This window comes from Puccinia triticina, chromosome 18A, assembly GCF_026914185.1.
Source record: "Puccinia triticina chromosome 18A, complete sequence".
NCBI lineage: Eukaryota > Fungi > Basidiomycota > Pucciniomycetes > Pucciniales > Pucciniaceae > Puccinia > Puccinia triticina.
The window spans coordinates 3,380,759-3,403,459 of NC_070575.1; the positions used below are offsets into that span (position 1 = coordinate 3,380,759).

The following is a 22,701-nucleotide window of genomic DNA, read 5'->3' on the forward strand; positions in this document are numbered from 1 at the left end:
CTAAGTTAATTGCAGGTTTGTGAGCCTGTGTCTCTTATGTGACAGTAGGACACAATAAAAGAAGAGGTAATCTTTGTATTTCTTGGGATAAAGAAATACAGAGAGAGAGAGGAGGAAAGAGAATGAGAATGAGAATGATCAGGCCTAGACTTTACATCTTTGATTATGATCCGGGCTATTCTCAACCTGGAAAAGTTGGATGCCAGCTGTGCAAGGCCAAGAGAGTGCAACAGCCTCCACTCACAACAAGAAAACAGTGGTGGGAAGTAGAAGTAGGGTTACTACTCTGCTCTGGTTTTTGAGGTCTTAACAACAGAGAACCTTTTGATATTTTATGGGTTGAAGTCTTGAGATAAACAGGGACAGAAGATTCAAGAGCAACATAGTTTCACTCTGAGATAAACAAATTCAGTGAAAGAGGGTACTTACTGTCAATATCCTGTGGTGATACTGGGAGTGGAGTGGCCTCTTTTTAGTGATCCTGGGGTGTCTCTGGGTGTGGTTCTGGTGCGCTGAAGTCTGTGGATACTCCTGCTGCATGGGGGATCCTGACTTCAAAAAATGTTCACATTTTGCTTACATAATTACACATGTACAAGTGGTTGGCGCACCTGGTAGCGCTTCCACACCACAACTCAAGCACTCTATGAAGGAGTATAGTTACAAAGAATGAGGTGATACTGGGAGTGAAGTGGCCTCTGTTTAGTGATCCTGGGGTGTCTCTGGTGTGCTGAAGTATGTGGATACTCCTGCTGCATGGGGGATCCTGACTTCAAAAAATGTTCACATTCTGCTTACATAATTACATATGTACAAGTGGCTGGTGCGCCTTTCACATCACAACTGCACATGCGCGCCACAACTCAAGAGCTCTAAGAAGGAGTATAGTTACAAAGGATTGGTAAGTTGTAACCAGGGTTAAAATTGCACAAGGAAACAGAATATGAATTCAAAACAATGATAACTCTTAAGATGAAAATGATGTAAGGTAATTTAGGTGTAAAAGAGTAGAAAAGGTAGACTTTAGGCCAGCTACACTGGTTCTAAGGCTGGCAAGGCTAGACATGTTTTCTTGGGTCCAGTTCAGGGAGACATGATTATCTTTGAATAAGATCGTGGTGAGGAGCAAAATGCAGAATTGTGAATAGATTACCACACAAGCCCAAGAACAAATAAAAACAACCATGAGCCAAATATTCCAATAACATTGCACAAGAAAAATGAAACACAAACCCAAATATGCATACAACAACACAGGATCTATTTACATAAATTTGTCAGTTGGGCGAAGAAACCCGATGTATTTACATATATCTTTGAATTTATAACTGTTTGAACAGTCAATATGGGCTTCAATTCCTTTTGAGAAGGATGAAGGTGGTTTAGTTGATGAGGACAAGCTTTTCGACTCTCTACTACGATTAGTGGCTCCATGGAGAAAAGGAAACACCGTGTGGGAAAAGGGTCATGTGGTTGTCGAGAATGTACACTGTTTTATTTTGATTGCCGCAGGTGATGTACTAATGTAACCGGGCGTTACTACTGGTGATCCAGGATACTTTTCTGAATTTGCGGCGGTTCAGGGAGGCTTGTAAGCGGCTAAAGTTTTGTTTATATATAACGAAAATTAATTAGTCACGATTGAACAAACCCAGTTGACTACCGGCGTCCGTAGAGTCCACCGCATTTTCAAGCGAGACTTCTTCATCGTCGGGCTGAGTGAGGAATAACGACCTAATGCCTGTTTTTCTGGCCGGAGTGCCTGATCCTTCACTCGAGCCGATCGTTGGTTGTAGCTGTGCCATTCTCATCTTCCTATCACGACGAATTTGATAGGAATGAATGTTCAGGAGCAAAAGTATACTAGATCGATACCAATCCATTCATATATCGAGTCAGCTGTGCGATAGCAGACTTATCTATCCTTGCAATAAAACTTACAAATTCCCAGAGAACGCCAATGGTGCCACCATACCCTTTCCGTTTCACCAAGCAGGAGAGTTAACAAGCATGTCAGTCGTGAGAATCGTGCATGGAGAAGGACAGAAACAGAATTTACTTGGTGAATTACTTCTTTGAATGTAACATCGTGCAGGAAGTCGCCTTTGCTGTTGAAAACCTTAAACAACAAAGAAAAACGTTCAAGTCAATATAGACTTGGATTGAACCAAGAAATTGAGAGTTACCTTCCATACTGTCGGTGGTAAGTGCACCGCGGTACTGAAAAACACGCAGAGCGCGTGATAGACCAACCTCTGCCGTTCGCGGTGAATTTTCCTACCAATGCGAGATGGCGTGCGTACCCCAGACGAGCCCACTACTGCGTCAATCTTGGATTGAGATACTGATTGGTTGTACAAAGATCTGAACGATATTGTGAGCAGTGGTATGTAGATCTATGGGGAGTGGAAACGGCCGCAGATCTCAGTATACAAATATCACATTAGCAGAATCGAGGAATATGTAATGCGGAAGCTCACGAAAATAAGTAAAAGGATGATAACGCAATAGATGCTAGTGGAGGTTGTGATAGTTATCTCAAGTTGATGCTGAGACGCCAGGAAGAAACGAAAAAAATGACATTTTCAGGGATCCCATGATAGGATCAGGCATCGAAAAGGACCAGGTGCTCACTTGAAGATACGACGCTCTCCTTGCTGGTATTAGGAGGGTCAAAAGGTTCAAAACGTTGAAAGTGGCAGGATCGTAAGTCCCACTCTCCCCTCGTAGACTCGATGCGACTCCATGGATAATCGTTCCAATTTCGTGCAATTCTCGGTAGGCTCGGATGTATAGGTAAGATAGAAAAGCTTAGTGGAGAACGATAACATCAATTTTCAGTAAGCCAGCCCTCTCACCCAAGCGGAAGTCGAGAGTAGTTGATGAAAAGCGAAAACATAGGGGAAAACGAATGAGTGGACATACGGATTGGTCCGAATGCGCATATCACAAAGAAACTGGTCACGCCCCACTGGATTGCGGTTTTCAACTTCTCTCTGTCCATGTTGGAAGCCATATCCGAATTCCAAAATATCTGAGCGCATTGAGCTGCAGATACCCACAAAAGAGCTAAGTGAAGAGCATCAGCCAGCAATCAGATGACCAGTCCGAGTGATAAATGACTGTGCGTACCCCTGCGTAGAAAAGCACAAGGATATCAACAAACTAGCAAGCGTATATGAGCATGTCTTCCAATGACTTACCAAGACCCTAGAACAATCGCAATAAATTTGTGGCCAAAGACACATATCATTGTGGGTTCGTCGATCGTGTACCCTCTATCTCTCGCAATGTTCACCGCGACGACGTATATTGTCACTATTGAGAGCGCCATTCTAGAGCTGATTAGTTTGGATTGGCTATGCTAGAGACTCATTACTAATCCGGGCTCACATGGCGCATAGAAGAAATATGCCAGTGCTGAAGTGTCGGATATGTTGATAATGAAAAGTCCCACTGCAGAGTGAGTGATCGAGAGAAGTAAAGTAAGCTTCACCGAATCCCTCTGCAGAATTAGGACGCTACCGGCACTCAAGAATACTACGGACCTCTGTTATACTTCGGTTTTACGGACTGGTGAATTCTAGACCGTTGGTATAAGAGATACAGAGCTTGGGTGAAAATGCTGAGTGGAGACAAGAGGACATGAACAAATGATGAAAACTCCGGTCTCTTAACGGTGGATTTGGCAAGAGATGCACCACTCACATGCAATATAGCACCAAGACAACAACTCTCAAGCGGCGTGACCATAGCGGACTCTGGGGAGACTGAAAGAGATACAGATAGGAGGTCAAGCAGTAGCTTTTAAAAAAGTTAGTCAATAAAGATAAAAAAACTCACATGTATCATCTCCTCCAGCTTGTTGGCTGTCGCAACATATGGGTTGACGGTTGGAGGCAGTCTTGTGATAAAGCTTAACAGTTTTCCTTCTCGCGTCATCGTTAATATGTAAGTGTCTTTTTTTATGTAAATGTGCGCAATAAGTTGGCGGGGTGATGGTTTTCAAGCGACTCGGCTGAACTGCCAACTAGTCCTGATTAGGCGCGTACGATCAGGCAAGGCTCCAAGACCGAATTGGGGGGAACCCAAATGCCACTGACTAAGGATGGAAAACCAGACTGAGGGTGGGTTTGTTGACAAACCTGTTCCAGCACATTCTGCAAATACACAGGATCTAAATAGATGGTGGTCGCGTGAAATTCTTGAGAGGCCTCCTCAAAAAAACCCAGCCTGCAGGTCGTGGATGAAGCTGCATCTGAACTACCGATATCGGACGATATTTCCAATCGTGAACATCAGTCTCTCAGTCCCCGCCCGGCTCCCATACACCACGGAAGTGTGCCGCCGACAACCTGTCGGTTGAAGTATTGGTCAACTTGAACCTCCGCGACGCTGGGAAATTCTGTTTCTCATGCCAAGCTCAGCTGCTCAAACGTGGTCAAACGGGGCTGCGATCTATCGCAGGTCTGACGTGCAGCAGGGGCAGACTATCAGACCCCCGTGAGATACAAGTTTGAGATGTCTTGAGATCACGCCCTGCAGTCGGGACCCGGGTTGCCCCCTTCTTGGCGTCACTCCGCCTGATTGGATGGGCAGGCGGTCGTTGACGAGAGGCCGCCATCACGGGGGACATGCAGTGTGTATGTCTTTAAATCTTGAAATGTTTGAGCAATCAAGAGGCCGTCAATTCCATTCCGGAAAGACCAAGAAGGTATAGCTGATGAGGACAGGTTGATGTTTGGGTATTTTTGTATCTAAGTACTAGAATTGGGGATTCCATCGAGAAAAAGAAGCACCACGTGCGAGGAAAGGGTTAGGTGGTTGTTGAGAAAGTACATTGTTTTATTTTGATTCCCGCTAGGGAGGTGCTAATGTAACCGGGTGTTACCGTTGATGGTCCAGGATACTTTTCAGATTTTTCCGCTGTTAAAGGAAGCTTGTAAGCGGCCGAAGATTTATTTTTTTTGAATATACGAAAATGAGGCAACAATAGTCACTGAGGAACACACCCATTTGACTGCCAGCTTCCGTAGATTCGACCACATGTTGAAGCGAGATCTCTTCATCTTCGGATTGAGTGAGGAATAGCGACCTGATGCCTGTTCTTCTTGGCGGGGCGCCTGATCCTTCGCTCGAACCGACCGTTGCTTGTTGCTGTGCCATTCTCATCTTCCTATCACGACGGATTTGATAGGAATGGATGTTCAGGAGCAAAAGTATACTAGATCCAAACCAAACCAATCTTGTATTGAGTTAGCTGAGCGACGACAGAACCATAAAACTTACATATTGCCAGAGAACGCCAATGGTGCCGCCAAACCCTTGCCGTTTCGCCAAGCAGAAAAGTTCACAAGCATATCAGTCGTGGGAATCGTGAACGGATAAGGACAGAAACAGAATTCACTTGCTGAGTTACTTCTTTGAACGTAACATCGTGCAGAAAGTCGCCTTTGCTGTTGAAAACCTGCAACAACATAGCAAGACATTCAAGTCAATTTGGACTTGGACTGAACCGAGAGCTTGAGAGTTACCTTCCATACTGTCGGGGGGAAGTGCACCGCCGTACTGAAAAACACGCAAAGCGCGTGATAGACCAACCTCTGCCGCTCGTGGTGGATTTTCCTACCGACCCGAGACAGCTTCAGCTTGGATCCCCCTGGCTTGGATGCGCCGGGCTTGGATCCCCCAGACGAGCCCATCACCGCGTCTATCTTGGATTGGGAGACAGATTGATTGTACAAAGATCTGAACGATATCGTGAGCAGGGGAATGTAGATCTACGAGGAGTGGAAAGGGCCGCAGATCTCAGTATACAAATATCACATTTTCAGAGTCGAGGAATATGTAAAGTGGAAGCTCACGGAAATAAGTACAAGGATGATAATGCAATAGATGCTAGTGGAGGTGGTGAGAGTTATTTCAAATCGATGCTGAGACGCCAGAAAGAAACGAAAAAAATGACATTCTTCAGAGATTCCAAGAGAGGATCAGGCATCAATCAAAAAGGAACAGGTGCTCACCTGGAGATACGACGCTCTCCTTGCTGGTATCAGGAAGGTCAAAATTTTCAAGACGTTAAAAGTGGCAGGATCGTAAGTCCCACTCTCCGCTCGTAGTCTTGATGCGACTCCATGGATAATGGTTTCGATTTCGTGCAGTTCTCGGTAGGCTCGGATGTATAGATAAGATAGAAAAGCTTGGTGGAGAACGATAGCATCAGTTTCCAGCAAGCCAGCCCGCTCACCCAAGCGAAAGTAGTTGATGACAAGCAACAACACAGGGGAAAACAAGAAAGACTGAACCTACGGACTGGTCCGAATGCGCATATCAAAAAGAAACTCGACACGCCCCACTTGATCGCGGTTTTCAACTTCTCCCTGTCCATATTGGAAGCCATATCCGAATTCCAAAAGATCTGCGCGCATTGGGCAGCAGAAACCCACAAAAGAGCTGCGTGAAGAGCGTCAGCGAGTGATCAGGTGAGTCCAAGTAATAAACGGCAGCGCCGCGCGTACCCCTACGTAGAAAAGTGCAAGGATATCAATCAACTAGCAAGCGTATGATCAGGGCTTCCAATCACTTACCAAGACCCGAGAACAACGGTAATAAATTTGTGACCAAAGACACAGATCATTACAGATTCGTCGATCGTGTGCCCTCTATCGATCGCGATGTTCACCGCGACGACGTATAGTGTCACTGTTGAGAGCGCGCTTCTTGACCTAATTAGTGTGGATTGGCTATGCTCAAGTCGAAATACTACTCCGGGCTCACACGGCGCGTAGAAGAAATAAGCCAGTGCTGAGGTGTCGGAGATGTTGATGATGAATAGTCCGACTGCGAAGTGAGCGATCGAAAGTAAGCTTGCCCGAATCCCTGTGCAAAACGAGCTCCCAGTGCGCAAGAGGACTACGGACCTCGATTGTACTTCAGTTTCGTGGACTTGTGAATTTTAGACCGTTGGTACAAGAGGTACGTAGCTTGGGCGAAAATGCTGATTGGAGATAAATGACAAAAATTCAGTTCTCTTAACGGTGGTTTTACCAAGAGATGCCCTACTCACATGCAGTATAGCACACAGACAACAACTCGCAACCGGCGTGACCATAGCGGACTCTGGGGAGACTGGAAGAAATACAGATAGGAGTTAAACCAGTACCTTTTGCGAAGATTGGTCAAGAAAGATCAAAGAACTCACATGTATCAGCTCCTCCAGCTTGTTGGCTGTCGCGATATACGGGTTGACGGTTGGAGGCAGTCTTGTAATGAATCTTAACAGTTTTGCTTCTTGCGTCATCGTCACTACTGTCTTTTATAAATATGTACAAGAAGTCGGCGGGGTGATGGAGACCCGGCTGAAGCGCCAACGAGTCCGCGCGTGATAAGGTGTAACGGTTATGCTCAGGTAACGCTCCAAGGTGAGTGGGTAGGCCAAATGATACCGATGAAATCGGATATAAATACATGTGAGGTTGGAAGATCAGGCGGAGGGCGGGTTAATTACCCCACCCGTTCGTCGCAGTATCCGTCGAGTCCTTTTAGCCTCGAGCAAAGGAAAGTAAAAAGTGACACAAATTATGTTTTGTTGTGGATGTGAGTAATCTGACAACTGCTTGGGAGTATGTAATGGTCGCTGTCCCGGCCCATGATGGCGCCAAGCTTGGGCAAGCTTGCTGTTCTTTTTTTGCGGGCCGGGTTAATCATTTTCATTTGCTCGGTCTCCCTTCGGATCCCGTCATCCTTATGGGTACATAAATAACACGACATTAATGCGGATGGTCGTTCAAGCCTGTCGGAATACGAGCCATTATGTAAATACGTCCCTCTCAAACCTTTCGTCACGCGCGCGAATTTGAAAATTATGTAGTTTCGCAAGAGCCCGCCTTGGAAAACACATCAGCGAAGCCGGCTGCCTGCCGATCCCCCCCGCATGGTCACGGCTAGCGGGGGCATGGACCCAGCCCCGGTGGGCCGGCCGTCGCGGGCACGATGCCACCCTTTCTGATTGGGTTTCATGTTGGGGGGTGTTTTTCAAGGGTGTGGGGGAGAGCGCTTCGCGGGCAGGAGTTTTCCCAAGGGACGTGTATTCCCGGCCGCATTGATTGCCAACACACACGGAGTCCTATTGCGGAGACGACGGATGTGAAAGCTGGCCCCACGGATATTGTCTTGGCAGGTGGGACGGACTGCCACCGGCCGGCCGGTTGCGGCGCGCCTTTTCCGCACACCATCGCCGCGAAGTGTATGGCGCACACGAGGATCCACGGGAGCCATCGGCGGGGAAAGGAGCTGGACGCTGCGGAAGTCGCATGCCCTCGACTTCCTGCGCACGGACCCACTTCCACCTCCGATGGCTCCGACAACCATCAAGTCCGGCACACACTTCCGTGTGCTACTATGCTGGAAGCGCGTGGTGCAACACGACCGGCAGCGTCGCACACCCGGCCAGCGTTGTGTTCCGCCACTCAAGCATTGACCAACACAAACTGCATTCTATTACAACAACAACAGCACGACCCCACACACAGACACAAAGAAAAAGAGAACAAACAGTGCACAAGAAGAAGGGGGTTAGGGGTTGAAGAGCGAGCGGGACAGACGGGGGCCGCGGGCAGTTCCGGAGCGGTTGAGGCTGAGCACGAGCCGGCCGAACCGGCGACAGTCTCTCCAGACGAGCGCGCGGCGGAGTTGGTCGGCTGACGGGGCGGGAGCGGCGCCGCGGATGCGGAAGCCGGCGGCGAGTTCTTGACCGACGACGTGTCGTCGCAGGTGGTGCAGCACCATGTCTCCGTACACTACAAACACACACAGAGACGGGGTCAGCGGGGGGCTTCGAGGGGGGAGAGAGAGACGCACGCCATTGGGTGGCCCCCCGGCCGAAGTGGACCAGGTCGATGAGCTCGTCGAGCAGCTGACTGGAGACCCAGGTCCAGTCCAGCACGTCGATGAGCGTGCGTTGTGTGGGGCCTTTGTGGGCGAGTTGGCGGGCGTTGAAGGCGTGGATGAGGCGCAGGTTGAGGGCGTCGATCTGGCGGACGCGTTTGCGGGACATGGCGTTATCTTTGGCAAGGACGAGGGAGGAGTCAGGCATGGTCCTGTAGACGAAGCGGGTGGGTTTCGCGGGGAGAGTGTGGTTGAAGGTGTGGAAGAGGAGCTTGTCGAGGAAGGCGTTGAAGCGGGCGGAGTGGCGGGCGATCTCGGCGGGGCCGAGCAGCTCCTTGCCGGTCACTTGGAGCGGGGACATGATCCCCTGGGAGCGGTTCTGGGCGATCTGGTGGTCTTTGAGGTTGGAGAGGAAGACGAGGTCCCAGAGGCCGGAGTTGAAGACGACCATGTCGGGCGGGGGGATCAGCGGGGGCTGTGTGCGGAGGAGGGGCTCGTAGAAGGTCTCGAAGCGGCCCTCGAAGAGCTGGGGCGGGTCCTCGCCGGCATGGAAGAAGGGCGTGCTGGGGCGGTCGATGTCGACGCTCATGAGGAACCAGTTGGCGACGGTGAAGCCGAGCCCGGGGTGGACGCCGAGCCCGATCCGGTGCGAGTCGTGGGCCGGCGCAGCGGCCTCCGGGGCGTCCTGGGGCCCCAGGAAGCGGTGCGCGCCCGGGCCGAAGGTCTCCTGGGCGAGATGGTAGACCGCGTTGCGGTCGAGCGAGTCGCCCACGAAGAGCACCGTCCGGTTGCGCAGGAAGCCCAGCTCGTCCGCCCCTGGGTCCGCCAGCAGCCGCGCCGACAGCGTCGGCACCACGAACGCCGCCTGCCCGTCCTCCCCGCTCGGCCGCGCCAGCCGGCCCTTCGCACCCGGGTTGCTCGCGATCCACGTCACGCTGCTGATCGGGCCCTCAGGCAGCTCCGAGCGCTCCACATACCCCGGCAGCCGGTACGGGTCGTAGCAGTACTCCGGCAGCTCCTCCAGCACCCGTCGTCCCGGCGCCCACTGCTGCCAATACGCATCGATCCTGCAAACACACCAGCATCGCCAACAGCACAAAAAAACATCAGGTCAATGGATGGAGACCAAGGGAGAGCGGAAAGGGCGACAGACCCGAGTCCGACGGGGCCGTCCAAGAAGGAGAATGTGTAGAGGAAGAGGGTCGCGAGGCTTGCGAAGATGAGCAGGCCTCGGGAGCGGCGGAGGGCCGATTTGAGCAGGTCGATCGTCGGCCGCGGGGACCGTGGGGGGAGCGGATGGTCCTTCAAGGAAGCCAGGATGGCGGAGTAGGCAGGCGTGCGTGGAGGGTCTGCGGGTGTCTGTGACGAGGGGATGCAGGTTGCTCGAGGGTGTGTTCATGGAGAGAGATGGCTGGGAGATCTTATAGGGTGCGGCTCTCGCTCGGGGGCAGCAGTCGCCAGGGATGGTCTGGCTGATCATCTGGCTTACTCCACGGAGACAATCGGCGGGACGCTCTGCGAAAGCCATCTCACCGGAAACAGAGAGTCAAGCTAGCCCACATCCACGCAACTCCAGACGCAGAAAACAATGGCCATCCACCTGTGGCCACCCCTAAGCCCCCCTCTAACACCATCAACCTGGGCGGGTCAAGACCGGCCATCAATCTCACATGTGTGTATTTATCATACACCTTGTTCCCTAATCCACACAATTCCAAATCTGGTGAGGACCACCCAATGACATACAAACGACTGAGTGTTATGTCTCTTGATGATGTGTTCTGGAACAATGGACTGTTCTACCATTGCAATGCCCCCTGGGCAGTTGATTTGGACATGTTAAGGTCTGTTCTGTGGAGAGGAAGAGAATGTCTGGGTTCTGGGCTTCTGGGTCCTATATGGTTGATTGCAGGATGAGGAGCACCCCGGGATCTCCAGGCTCTCAAACCTTGAGAGTGCTGCCTGTGACATGTACGTGTAAGATATGTACATGGAGTCCTGCGCTGCAGAGCCCGCGCTACAGCTCATAAAATTATCACCCCTTTAATGCCCAAGCCGCCCCCTTTTCTGTTTAAATATATGGCAATTAAAGAAAAAAAATCATCCTCTTTTGGCTCTGCATTCTATCCCCAGGCAGCATTAAAACCCAGGTCAGTGGCATCTCATTGGCACACCAGGGGCACCACCAATGCCCACAGTCCCAGTGGTGTCCTGTTGCATGACCAAGTGGCGCCAGTATGGCTCTGGGTCCCTGTCACACCATTGTGGCGCATGGACTGCTGGGACACCTTCTGGGCGCATCGGCTTTTCCCCATCTGCCCCGCTGTGTATTTGTGTGAAGCAAATTTTAAAGGGAGGAAGAGTATCAAAGGATGGGCATGTCAGTAAATAAGCAATGTTTTGAGTGTTGCTCTCAAATCTGTTCCATTTGCGGGCTGCAGCCTTTGGTAGTGATGCAAACACTTACCATGGAGGCAGCTATCAGTTTTTTCAACATGTTCTCTTTCAAGCCATCCAAACATGCGCAGCTATGACACAGAATAAATAGCTGGGATTGATAGAACCAGCAAGCTCAGAATTGATGACTGGTAAAGCATAGCTGGAGAAAACAATTAGTTTTGAAATCCAGTGGAGATAAACAAAGCAAAGCACTGGCAGGGTAGGGTATATTTATTTTGCAGACATAGATATCAACCATTCCCTTGAGGACAAGACAGCTTCATAGATTGTATCTTGCTGCGACCTGAAACATTGGGCTTGTTGAGACGGGCTGAGAGCATCTCCAGCGGCTGTAAAACACAGCTGTAAACTTTACAGCCCCACAACCAAAACTTGTCCCCCCGGGGCAAATTGGGTACTACATAGAAGGTGGGAAAGTCTGCATCTGCTCCAGTCCTGACAATGGGAGGGACAGCCTTGAGACTATGTACAAGTCTCTACCAATTGTTTATGAATGGGGTTAACCAACAAACCACGTAGAACAACCATAACATCTGGTAGGGCAGTGTACAGTCACTGGACAGATACATTGGTACCACCAAAAGCTCATTCTAGAAGGCCAACCAGCAAAAAGTCATGAGGATTTGAGAACAAGCGTTGTGGTGTTCCATATGCGTGACAATGCCAAAAGAACATTGCAGAGGTATTATAGTAGAGGGAGTGTGTAATACGGTGTGGGGGAAGAAGGAGCAAGATGGGAGGAGAGGCCTTGACCCCCAACATTGGGGATGGAACAGGTTAGACAGCGGATACAGAGTGTGTGGAAGAGGATGGAAGGTGGCTTGGTTGCACAACAACACATGACATCATGCAGTGCAGTACATGCATGAAAGTGCTGTGTAGCTTAAGCGCCTCATGCAGCATATATCCCTTGTTGTTTGTGCGTATAGTAGAGCATATGCAGGTAGATAAGCTGTACAGGAAGTGTCTCCCGCAGCATAAATCCCTCATTGTTTGTACATGTAGCACAGCATATGCAGGTAGATAAGCTGTACAGGAAGTGTCTCCTGCAGCATAAATCCCTCATTGTTTGTAAATGTAGCACATCATATGCAGGTAGATAAGATGTACAGGAGGTGCCTCTTGCAGCATAAATCCCTCATTGTTTGTAAGGCAGTGCAGCACACGCATGCAGATGTTGTGTAGCTGAGTGTCTCCTGCAGCATAAACCCCTCATTGTTTGTACATGCAGCGCAGTACATGCATGAGAGGGCTGTGTAGTGGAGATCCCCTGCAGCAATAATCCCTCATGAGGAGCTTCCCTGGAGCAAAAATCCCTCCCCCTTCAATATATAAGGAGGCCCTTTCCCCCCTCATCAGACTTTTCCCCATCAGCCTACAGAGGTTTGGTCACATATGGTAGTTTAGTCAGCAGTGTGTTTATTAGCGGTATTAGTAGTTATTACAAGTAGCGTAGAAGTTTAGTAGCAGTATTAGTGTTTCAGCAGTAGTAGAACCAAGCATAACACAACAACAGATTCGAGTTAAACAGCATATTAGTAACGTTTAGTACAAGTATAACAAAGTAAGTATATTGCCTGCAAGCAAAGAAGTTATAACAGATTTTGCTAGCCTGTTGAATCAAGTGATCTAGGTCTGATAGAGATTACTATATAAAGTAAGATCTATCTTGGAATCAGCCATATTTTTATAAATATTGATTAAAAGACTCTTAGATATTTGCATAGTATTGTTAGAGGGGCAGGTCTTTCAAACCACCCGTAAGTTGTAATAGCCTTTCAACCTATTAAGCAATTTATTTCCCCCTCAGCAGATATTTCACCAAATTATATTTAGTGTCCCACATGAGTCCTACAGCGTGTAAAATGACTTCAGAAGAATGAATATAACAAAATAAAAAGTATTTGGAACATCACAAAACTTACAATTGCTTGCATTAAATAATAATTTTGGAAAATCTTCAATACCATTTCAAAAAAATAATGAGTAATCAGAAACACATGAAGATAGTCATTCAAGCTTCCCCATTTGTGTTCTTTCCATTCATGAACAGAAAGCAGAGGGATTTATGGATGTCCCTGTGTTACCTGTGTACTTTTGTTTACCAGACAAGAATTGAGAACATGGACAGATATATTGAAGACCTCAAACATCACATAGATCTATTCCTTTATCATGTGCTGAGCATGAATGCACAATGGGTCAATAAACCAAAATTCCACATGCTCATACATCTCCCTGAATCTGTCAGGAGGTTTGGGCCACCATGCTTGTTTGCATCAGAAAAATTTGAAGCTTACAATGGTATAATGAGGAATGCATCAATTCATTCCAACCGCCAAGCGCCAGGGAGGGACATAGCCCTAACTTTCTCCAATTATCAAGCAATGAGGCTCATGTTATCTGGTGTGATTCTATTTAATCATAAATTAAACACTTTTTTCTGACCTTCAAAAAATGTCACAGATGTATTCAAACACAACAAAGAGGTCCAAAAGCTCATGGGAATAGACCTTTCTCAACCTATTGCATATCCAGTTATATATGATGGGGAGTATTCAGCAGAAGAGGGTGTGGCTCCTCCCATTTACCTTGTTCAACAATATCCCACAGTAAGGTGGAGATTGATTTCAAGCATCAAAACAGGTGAATATGATATAGTCCGCAAAGGAATATTTGTGTTGGTGAGTTGGCAAATATTATTGTGATGAATTTCAGCATAAACTTATGAATACAAAGCCATATGTAGATATCTAGGCCAAAAACGCACCCCATGGTGGGATCTGTGGTATCAATATGGCAACCTTCACATTTGTCAAGTTCATTTTTCATAGAATTCAAAGCATATCAGCCTGCGGGAATCAACCAATTTTATCAAATGCGGGGATATAATGATACCAAAAAACTTTTCTATGGCAGAGCTGAGGTGAGTCAAACAACATGCATGATTTATAAACATGTGGATGTGGCACATAAAATTATAACATCTGCAGCTGACCAGGCAAATTTTCCACAAATAGGATGTAATATGTTGTCTGAACTTCCAGCATAATTGCCATGACTCCCACTGTCAGGTAGCAATTGAAGCTCCGAGCAGAGTAGGTAGACAAGAGGGTCTCAGCTCCCATTATGTTGTTCAGCATGATCACACAATAAATTATGGATATATACTTAATGCTTGCTCATTAAGTTCAATAATCCATCACAGGACTGAATCCAGGTTGGTTTTCCCCTCTATCACAAACCAAAACTGGGAAGATGCCACCAAATCAGGAATGGAGAAATGGCTGAACAAATCTCAGGCCAAACCAACAATATCCGCCAAAGAACAACCATGCCATATCCCCACTCATCAGGTCACTCATATTCCCAAACCAAACAATTTGCGGGCCACTCAACCCAGACAATTTATTCCAAATACTAGTAACCCTCATATTAAAATTCCAGAAAATGTTACATTTTTACAAGATCCCCCATCATTGACTGGGCCAATTCAACACGGATCAAATTACCTGGGGAGTCAAATGTATTATAGCCCACAACCTGGCTTTAGTGGATCAAATTACCCTGCCAATCCTGCCCAAAGAAGAATGAGCATGAGTCCAGTCCAAAGAAGAATGAGCATGAGCATATCAAATCCTCCCACTTATCCCATGCCTCAAAGCCCCAGCATAACCAATCCACCTGGCTTTAGTGGATCAAATTACCCTGCCAATCCTGCCCAAAGAAGAATGAGCATGAGTCCAGTCCAAAGAAGAATGAGCATGAGCCTATCAAATCCTCCCACTTATCCCATGCCTCAAAGCCCCAGCATAACCAATCCACACAATTTTCCCATGCAGTACAGTCCATCAGGCCCTTCTAAGAGACGAAAAAGTATATCTCAATCAGGATCCAATCCCACACCAAACACTCCTGTTTCATTGTACAAATCCTTGGATAACATAACAAATGAGGGGCAGTACTATTCCGCCAATGTTCACCATCCATTTAAAACTGAGCCAGACATATCACAGACACCATTAATACCAAGGATATCACAATCATCTGTAGCTGCTTCCAGTCCCACTGGAAGGAATACAAACTTTATTGACCCAAGACTGTGTGAGTCCTCATCATCAACACCCAAGACTTCCACAAGTCAGAGAGCCCCACTAGACACCAATATTTATGGACCCCTGCCTCATCCACCAAGGAGAATTGATTGCATATGGGAGCTACCATTGCAAATTCAACCATTGGTGGAACATGTTTTTGATGTTCAGGGAGATGGACACTGTGGCATTCTGTTTGGGAATAGGAGAAGGCCAATACATGCATATACGGTCATCTCTAATGGCAGAATTGAAAAAGATGAGAGAATTCTACACCAAAGCAAACCCTTTCTATACAGTTGATGAACATTTAATGAGTTTGGATGTTCCATCACCTGAACCATGTGCGGTTAAATATTGGATGGGAATGCCAGGAATGGGAAGGCCAATTGCTAATGCATTCCAGAGACCAGTCATTTTTTATTCAAAACGTGAAAGCCAATCATTCTTCCCCGACTTTGTTGGACCCAATACCAATCGCCCCATTATATTGGCATTCATCGAAATTGAAACCATACACCATTTTGTTGCTCTATCATTTCCAGACATGAGGGAATTCCCAGCTCCCAAACCCATTGGCATGATTGATGAGAAATATTCAGATGCACATTGTGCCTGGCGGGAGAAGTTTGGAAGCTGCTTCAAAATGTATGACAGAGCAATACTCCAGCTTCCAGAATTGGAAAAAACATTTGGCTCTTCCAAAAAAAAAATGGATGAAAAAAGGGCTGCCAGGAATAAAAATGTATGAATTAAAAAGATATTCAATGATACCTGAAATCTATAAGCCATCATAGGATATGGGAAACAGGCCCCAATGATTTACAAAATAAATTAAATTTGTACAAGTTGGTTTTTACCACTGAACAGCCACCACTGCTCTAAAAAAGGGAAATCTTCTATATTTAGCCTGTATTATACAGTTTTTAAATAGGTGAAAACACTGCAAATCAGTGCACCAGTCCATTTTATTCTTATTTAGCGCGTTGAATTATTCCAGTTGTGAAATGTAAATTTTATATCTTGAATGCTTGATAAAGTCAAACAAGAAATAAGAGCAGTCCAATCATACAGAGAAAAATATTGATTGGCTTTGGTGAGGCAATGTATAAGAAAAAAACTAGACATTATTTTTGCAAAGGGCAGTGGCCTTCATCACACCTCTCAATATCAACTGAGCTGGACCCCACTTCAGGCCCAGTGATTCCAACTTCTCACAACTGGTGCCCTCAAAAGCAGTCCAGTGGAATATATCATGCTTGGAAATGAAATCTTGGACAGGTATATAATCAGGAGGAATGTGACAAAGTGAAAGAAAATGTTCCATTGATGATGGCAATGCCAACATACTAGCTAGGCTTCCCACGACTTCTTGACGTTTTGGAGGGGGGAGATGATCTGCGGCAAGTAATTTTTTTTGGGTCGAATGGGCTTGATGGGGATGTGGGTTGGGATAATCCTGTGCAGACAGATTCTAGGATCAGTACAGCTTTGGGCGCTGCAAGAAGTACGAATAAGCAGAAAGAAGAAATAATATCCCGACATACTCTTTGCCCGGCTTGATAGGCTTCTGGGAAGGTGGGAGAAGCATTTGCATCGGAATAATCCTGTGCACACAAATCAAGCATTCCATGGTCTGCGGACAGGAGAGACAAGCATAACTAAGGAAATCAACTTACAACCATGGTTAATAAAGCGGTGGGCTCAAAGGAGCAGATGTCCTCTGGCATCTCAATGAAAATTGAAACCCTTGCATCAGGGGATGAGTTCTCCGCGGTGCTGACAAACTTGTCAAACACGCCATTGGGTCCATTGAAAGAAAACTTGGGTTGGATGATTGAACCAGGGGTGAGGTGATTATAGTCCGCCGACTCGAGTATAATCCAAGACCAATACACCACATCGTATTGCTCTGCTTGTCCCACCACAAGGTCGATGGGGTAGACATGCTCCGACTCGGTCCGCAGGTGCTCCTTGACATGTGACTTGAATGTGGAGAACATCATGTCTGTCAGGTGCAGTTCCAATGGTGGGATGCAACCTTCCGACGAGGAGATCCGCGTGCGTCTCACGGGACCTTGGCCGCCCTTCTGTACCATTGCGTAGAGGCTGTATTGGATTCGAATGGGGATGGAGGAGTTGGGACTATGGGAGACGGTCTCCCTCCCCGCATCATCAGAATCTGGGGCCTCATTGGAACCTCGGGCCAATCCGACCGTTTGTAAATAGGAGGGGTGGTTGGACTCGACGCGTGGCGATTGTGTTTGCAGGTCTGTGGGAGCGGAGTGTTGGTTGGTCATCACGGGCGTGATGTGAGAGTTTTAGCGGTGGTGAAGGTCTTGAAGGTCTGCTCTTCCAAGAAGGCAAAACTTCAACAGGATCTCTGACTGACCGGAGGCACAGAGCCGTGGAAACCTCATAGAAAATATTTCAGTGTGTGGTTTCGACAGCACACAACATTGGCTCCCACAGACTCCACCGGGATTAAATCTACCCGCGTGGAGCCCATCGATGTTTTCTCATCAGAGTGACAAGGATTTGACACCCCTGTGCATTTTTGACGGGGTGCCCACAATCACGGGGGGCACGGCGAAATCCACGTTGGTTTCACCAATCTGGTGCGACCCGTCGTATCCACACGGCCGCGCGGTAAGAAGTACCCCCGGCGTGTAGCCCCAGGTAATCCTGGGACTTAAATCAAAATGAATATTCAACACCGGCAGGATCAAGGCGGATTATTCTCCTCCAAGTCCATACACCCTGTATCTTCGAAATCAACCATACTCCTCAATCACATCCAAGCACAATCAATGTCTGGCAACAACAACAAGCAAGACTCATCAAAAAAAAAGAGGGCGCCAAATTTCACTTCCGAAGAGGATGTCCAACTTGCGAAGAGCTGGGTTGTCATCTCCGAGGATGCTATTTGATCAAATCAACAGAGCAAAGACAAATTCTTTGCTTGGATCGCCGAAGATTACAACACCTACACTCCGGGAGCTCAGAGAGATGCTAATCAGCTGCTGTCAAGGTATTTTTTTCGTCTCTTCTTGTTGATTCATTCATGTCCTGACATCTTTTGGGCTGGCGGATCTATCTAGGTGGAAGATCATTCAACCTGCAATCCTGCGATTCGGGGTGATCCATGATCAAATCTCCAAGAATCCTGCTTCCGGATCCGCGCCCGCTGATTGGTTAACGGACGCGAAGGAGATGTTTTTCCGCACGGAAAAGAAGCCTTTCATTTATGAAAGTGCGTGGAATCTCCTCAAGGTGTCACCAAAGTGGCGGACAATCCTTGACGGAAAAGCAAAAAACGGCGCCTGACCCTGGGCAACCTCTTTGGTAAACCCCGCGCCAGCTCCGATGTCCAATCATCTTGACTCACAATTCTCACCGCCTGGGGACTCGCAAGAAGCCAGTCAGACTACTGCTTCTCCTCTTTCTCAGTATAAACGGCCCGATGGCATCAAGAAAGAGAAACGACGGGTCGAGGAAAGCGAATTCCGGCGTCAAAAGTTGAAACTCCTCGAGAAAGCCACGAAGGACGCCGACCGAAGAATCACGGCAGCAATGCGTCTGAATGACATTCAAGAGCGACTTGCAGCCACCAAAGAGCAGAACGCTGAGCTCAGGGTGATGTTACAGAATGTTGCTTCCTGTGCAGATGACGAGCTTCGAGAATATCTCTGTGCTCGCAGGAAGGAGATTATGGAGAAGATCAGAAATCCCCGCCCCTCCGCCTCAAATGCTTTGGTATTGACTTCGGCTAATGGTACAAACAAAAGAGAAGATCAACTGAACGATCCAGCCCAGACTCAGGACAACAATACACTGGGTACTCCGATTCCTTCAAAACACCGACAACAACTTCCTCTTGGCAAAGCTGGCCATGAAAGTTCCCAAGATCCCTTTCGCGAGGGGATCCTTGAGCTTTCGTCCCCTTTGGCCGGACGCAACCCAAATATCAACCCTTACTTATTTTAAAAACAATACTCTTCATGCATTTCATCTCAATTTATCTTCATGCATGTTTACTTACTATTTTTTATCTCACTTCATATTATTATTACGCATCTCACTCCGGCAATGCAAAAAAAATTGCAAATAAACCATTCATTTCTTTTAAAACCAATCAATGTATTAGAAAAAAAGGAAAACTATAAGGTTATTCGGAATCGGAGTCTGCATCAGACTCGCTGAATTCATCTGAGTCAAATTCATATTTGCTGGGTTCCTTGTCCTCGGATCTACCACTGAGACTCCAAGTATGTGCAATGAGGTCCCTGAGGAGGTTGTCATGGATTGCTGGCGACTTCATTTCAATTGTTCGAATGAGCTGCTGTCGAAGAGGGAAAGGATTTGCGTGAGGTGGAATAAGTCGGAAGGAGTGATCAAGCTTGTATGGCCTTGGTGGATAGCGATTTTCAACCAACATATTGTGCAGAATTATGCACGTGTTCATGATGGCGGCAATGTTGCCCGGATACCACTGGAGCGCTGGCTTTGTGAGGATTTTCCATTTACCCTTCAAGATCCCAAAGGCGCGTTCAACATCTTTCCGAGCAGCTTCCTGACTCTTGGTATAGTATTTTGTCGCTCGATCGCGGGCCAACAAGCCTTTTGACTCAATCAGCGTTGACCAGCGGGGATAAATCCCATCAACTAGATAGTACGCATTTTTGTATTCGTGTCCTTGAACCTCAAATTGAACATTCCAGGATGTGCCGGCTAGTGATGATTGAAAAAGTGGCAATCGGTCGAGAACGTTGATATCGTTAAGTGCGCCTGGCGTTCCAAAAAAGGAATGCCATATCCAGGTGTCTTTCGTTGCAACTGCCTCCAAAACCAGCGTCGGCCCCTTCTCTTTTCCTTTAAACTGCCCAGCATGCGCGGTTGGACAGTTCTTCCAACCCCAATGCATGCAATTGAGGCTTCCCAGGCATCCTGGAAAGCCTTGTGCAGCATTTTGACTGAGAATCCTCTTCAGATCCTCCTCTGTTGGGCTTTGCAAGTACACCGGGCTGTAGATTTCTTGGATCGCACCGCAGAAGACAGACATATTTTGTCGAGCCGTCGTTTCGCCCAGGCGGCAATATTCATCGGTTGCATCAAATGGAATCACATAGCCTAACTGTCGGAGGACAGCAGTGATTTTCTGTTCTGGGCTGAGTCCAAGCATTCTGGTACAGTCTGCTTTCTGGACAAAGTACGGGTAATTCGAGGTCAGGTTGTGAAGAATCCGCCTGAAGAATTCCTTGTCAAGTCGAAACCGTCAAGAAAAGTCCTTGTTGCTATACCTAGCAGCAGTGGCAATAATGATCAGCATTTTCTTCCATACAATGAACATGAAAATTTTTTCATTATCATACCTCGCATTCTCATTAAGGTAATCAGCCATGAGCTTATCGTGGAAATCATATCGGTCACGGTCAATGTTCGGCCTTTGTCTGGTGGTTTCTTCAACTTCTTCAACTTCTTCATCCGAGTCAGAATCAAGTTCATCGATGAGGGTTTGGACTGTTTCTGCGTCATTGAGGAGATCTTGAATCATCTGCCGACCAACCTGGAGATGATGTTGTATTAATGAGCTTTCTTCTCTTTTGTCCATGGAGGTAGGGAGCCGGTGGAATTGATTGATGCGGGTGCAAGTATTAGACTAGATTAGCTGTTTGATTTGCGGAGATGATCTCAGCCAATGCGGTTGACCATCTGGATTAGCGCTAGTCCGGGCTAAACCTGGAGGTTTGACCTAGCCTAATCCTAGCACCCAATGCGGATGCTCTGAAGCCGGGGCTACAGGAATCGGGAGCTAAGACTGCGCTAGAAGGCTGCGGAACGCTGTAAACAAGATGTGCAATGCAATAAGAATAGCTAAAATGTTGCTAAAGGCCAAACAATTAGATGAAAACTGGATGACTGAGAAAAGAAGATAAAGAGTGAAAAGAGGAGGGTTTATGTACCCGAGTCTTTGGCTACAAAACTACGAACAACAAAGGCGCAGAGAGGCGCATAATCAGAAATCTAGACTAACTGGTCTGGGTAGTACTAGAAACAAGAGAAGGCTGAAACCAGGGCCAGGGAGCCTGGCGCAGCCTGGGGTTGCAGCCTGGGCCAAAAGGGGTCCAGGAGGTGGTGTCAGGGCTCATGTAGCCTAGGTCTGACCAGAGTGGGTAGTTATGATAACAGTTACTATCAGTTTTTTTTCTCCTTTGGTACTTAATTTAAAATTCAGAACCACATAATGATTTTGGGGGTTGAGAAATCAACTCCCACAAATTAAAGAATTGATTCCCAAACGCAATTTACGTCGCGCGGACCGCCTCAGGATGTCTTTCCCGGGTCCTCGCCACCACATTTTGACCCGGGGCCTTTTGGGAGTCAGAATTGTAATTCCGCGATCCCAAATGGGAGTTGGGATTTTAATTTTACATAAAATCCCAGAAAATAGAGAAATATTTATATCTCCTCACTGGAGGACTTCCCGTCAATCTGGAAAGTCAGATCTGAGCCACCAAATATCAAATTTCGCAGGGAAATCTGGGTCCCCGGAGATCCCCAAAGTGATCCAGAGTTCCAGATTCCAGATTTCCCTGCAAAATCTGAAATTCCAGATCTGTTCAAAAGTGACAGGAAGTCCTCCACTGGAGCACACAAACGCTCCCAAAATTTTACAGCAATCTAGATACACTGGCTAGAAAATATTTTGAGATTTACAGCAGTAGAAACCATCAGGAAGGCCTTGTGGAACAGGGGGGTTAATTTGGTGGATTTCCTACTAAGGCAAACCCCCGAAACCTTGTCTAAGGTGCTCCAAATGGCCCAAATTTTTTTATGCCACAAGAATACAAAAAGATATGCTGAGCTTCACAGCATTAGCACACCTCAGAGACACCTTGTGTAGCTGGGGGGTGATTTGGCGGATTTCCTACTAAGGCAAACCCCCAAAACCTTATCTACAGTGCTCCAAACGGCCCCAAATTTTTTCTGCCTGAAGGATACAAGCTTTAAAGCATATGTTAAGCTTCACGGCATTAGCACTCCTCAGGGAGACCCTGTGTAGCTGGGGGGCGGATTTGGCAGATTTCCTACTAAGGCAAACCCCCAAAACCTTATCTACGGTGCCCCAAACGGCCCCAAATTTTTTTCTGCCATAAGAATACACTCTCTAGAAAATATTTCAAGCTCCAAGGAGGTATTACACATCAGGAACACCTTCTATTGACCGTGCTGTAGTGAAGCGCAGCGCAAATGCACTATT

General features: G+C 47.2%; 5 protein-coding genes across 5 annotated transcripts; 1 reads left to right on the plus strand and 4 right to left on the minus strand.

Annotated features, from left to right (window-relative positions):
• Nucleotides 1-1,631: 1,631 nt before the first annotated feature.
• Nucleotides 1,632-3,942, minus strand: PtA15_18A365 (uncharacterized protein; the record flags this gene model as incomplete). Its single annotated transcript, XM_053164896.1, has 13 exons — nucleotides 1,632-1,815; nucleotides 1,942-1,976; nucleotides 2,060-2,119; nucleotides 2,187-2,396; nucleotides 2,481-2,549; nucleotides 2,635-2,810; nucleotides 2,926-3,048; nucleotides 3,124-3,134; nucleotides 3,204-3,318; nucleotides 3,394-3,456; nucleotides 3,549-3,625; nucleotides 3,709-3,770; nucleotides 3,844-3,942. The coding sequence occupies 13 exons, from the start codon at nucleotides 3,940-3,942 to the stop codon at nucleotides 1,632-1,634; spliced, it is 1,284 nt and encodes a 427-aa protein (XP_053028860.1).
• Nucleotides 3,943-4,816: 874 nt separating this feature from the next.
• Nucleotides 4,817-7,300, minus strand: PtA15_18A366 (uncharacterized protein; the record flags this gene model as incomplete). Its single annotated transcript, XM_053164897.1, has 14 exons — nucleotides 4,817-4,926; nucleotides 5,013-5,224; nucleotides 5,290-5,324; nucleotides 5,408-5,467; nucleotides 5,535-5,780; nucleotides 5,865-5,933; nucleotides 6,024-6,199; nucleotides 6,310-6,380; nucleotides 6,443-6,520; nucleotides 6,588-6,702; nucleotides 6,778-6,840; nucleotides 6,921-6,997; nucleotides 7,067-7,128; nucleotides 7,202-7,300. The coding sequence occupies 14 exons, from the start codon at nucleotides 7,298-7,300 to the stop codon at nucleotides 4,817-4,819; spliced, it is 1,473 nt and encodes a 490-aa protein (XP_053028861.1).
• A 1,274-nt stretch (nucleotides 7,301-8,574) lies between these two features.
• PtA15_18A367 (uncharacterized protein) lies at nucleotides 8,575-10,414 on the minus strand (the record flags this gene model as incomplete). Its single annotated transcript, XM_053164898.1, has 4 exons — nucleotides 8,575-8,798; nucleotides 8,860-9,953; nucleotides 10,040-10,245; nucleotides 10,376-10,414. 4 exons carry the CDS (start codon nucleotides 10,412-10,414, stop codon nucleotides 8,575-8,577), a joined length of 1,563 nt encoding a protein of 520 aa, XP_053028862.1.
• Nucleotides 10,415-18,653: 8,239 nt separating this feature from the next.
• Nucleotides 18,654-19,427, plus strand: PtA15_18A368 (uncharacterized protein; the record flags this gene model as incomplete). Its single annotated transcript, XM_053164899.1, has 2 exons — nucleotides 18,654-18,693; nucleotides 18,802-19,427. 2 exons carry the CDS (start codon nucleotides 18,654-18,656, stop codon nucleotides 19,425-19,427), a joined length of 666 nt encoding a protein of 221 aa, XP_053028863.1.
• A 1,288-nt stretch (nucleotides 19,428-20,715) lies between these two features.
• Nucleotides 20,716-21,051, minus strand: PtA15_18A369 (uncharacterized protein; the record flags this gene model as incomplete). The annotated part of the gene is made up of 2 exons (XM_053164900.1): nucleotides 20,716-20,740; nucleotides 20,813-21,051. The coding sequence occupies 2 exons, from the start codon at nucleotides 21,049-21,051 to the stop codon at nucleotides 20,716-20,718; spliced, it is 264 nt and encodes an 87-aa protein (XP_053028864.1).
• Between the last annotated feature and the right edge of the window lie 1,650 nt (nucleotides 21,052-22,701).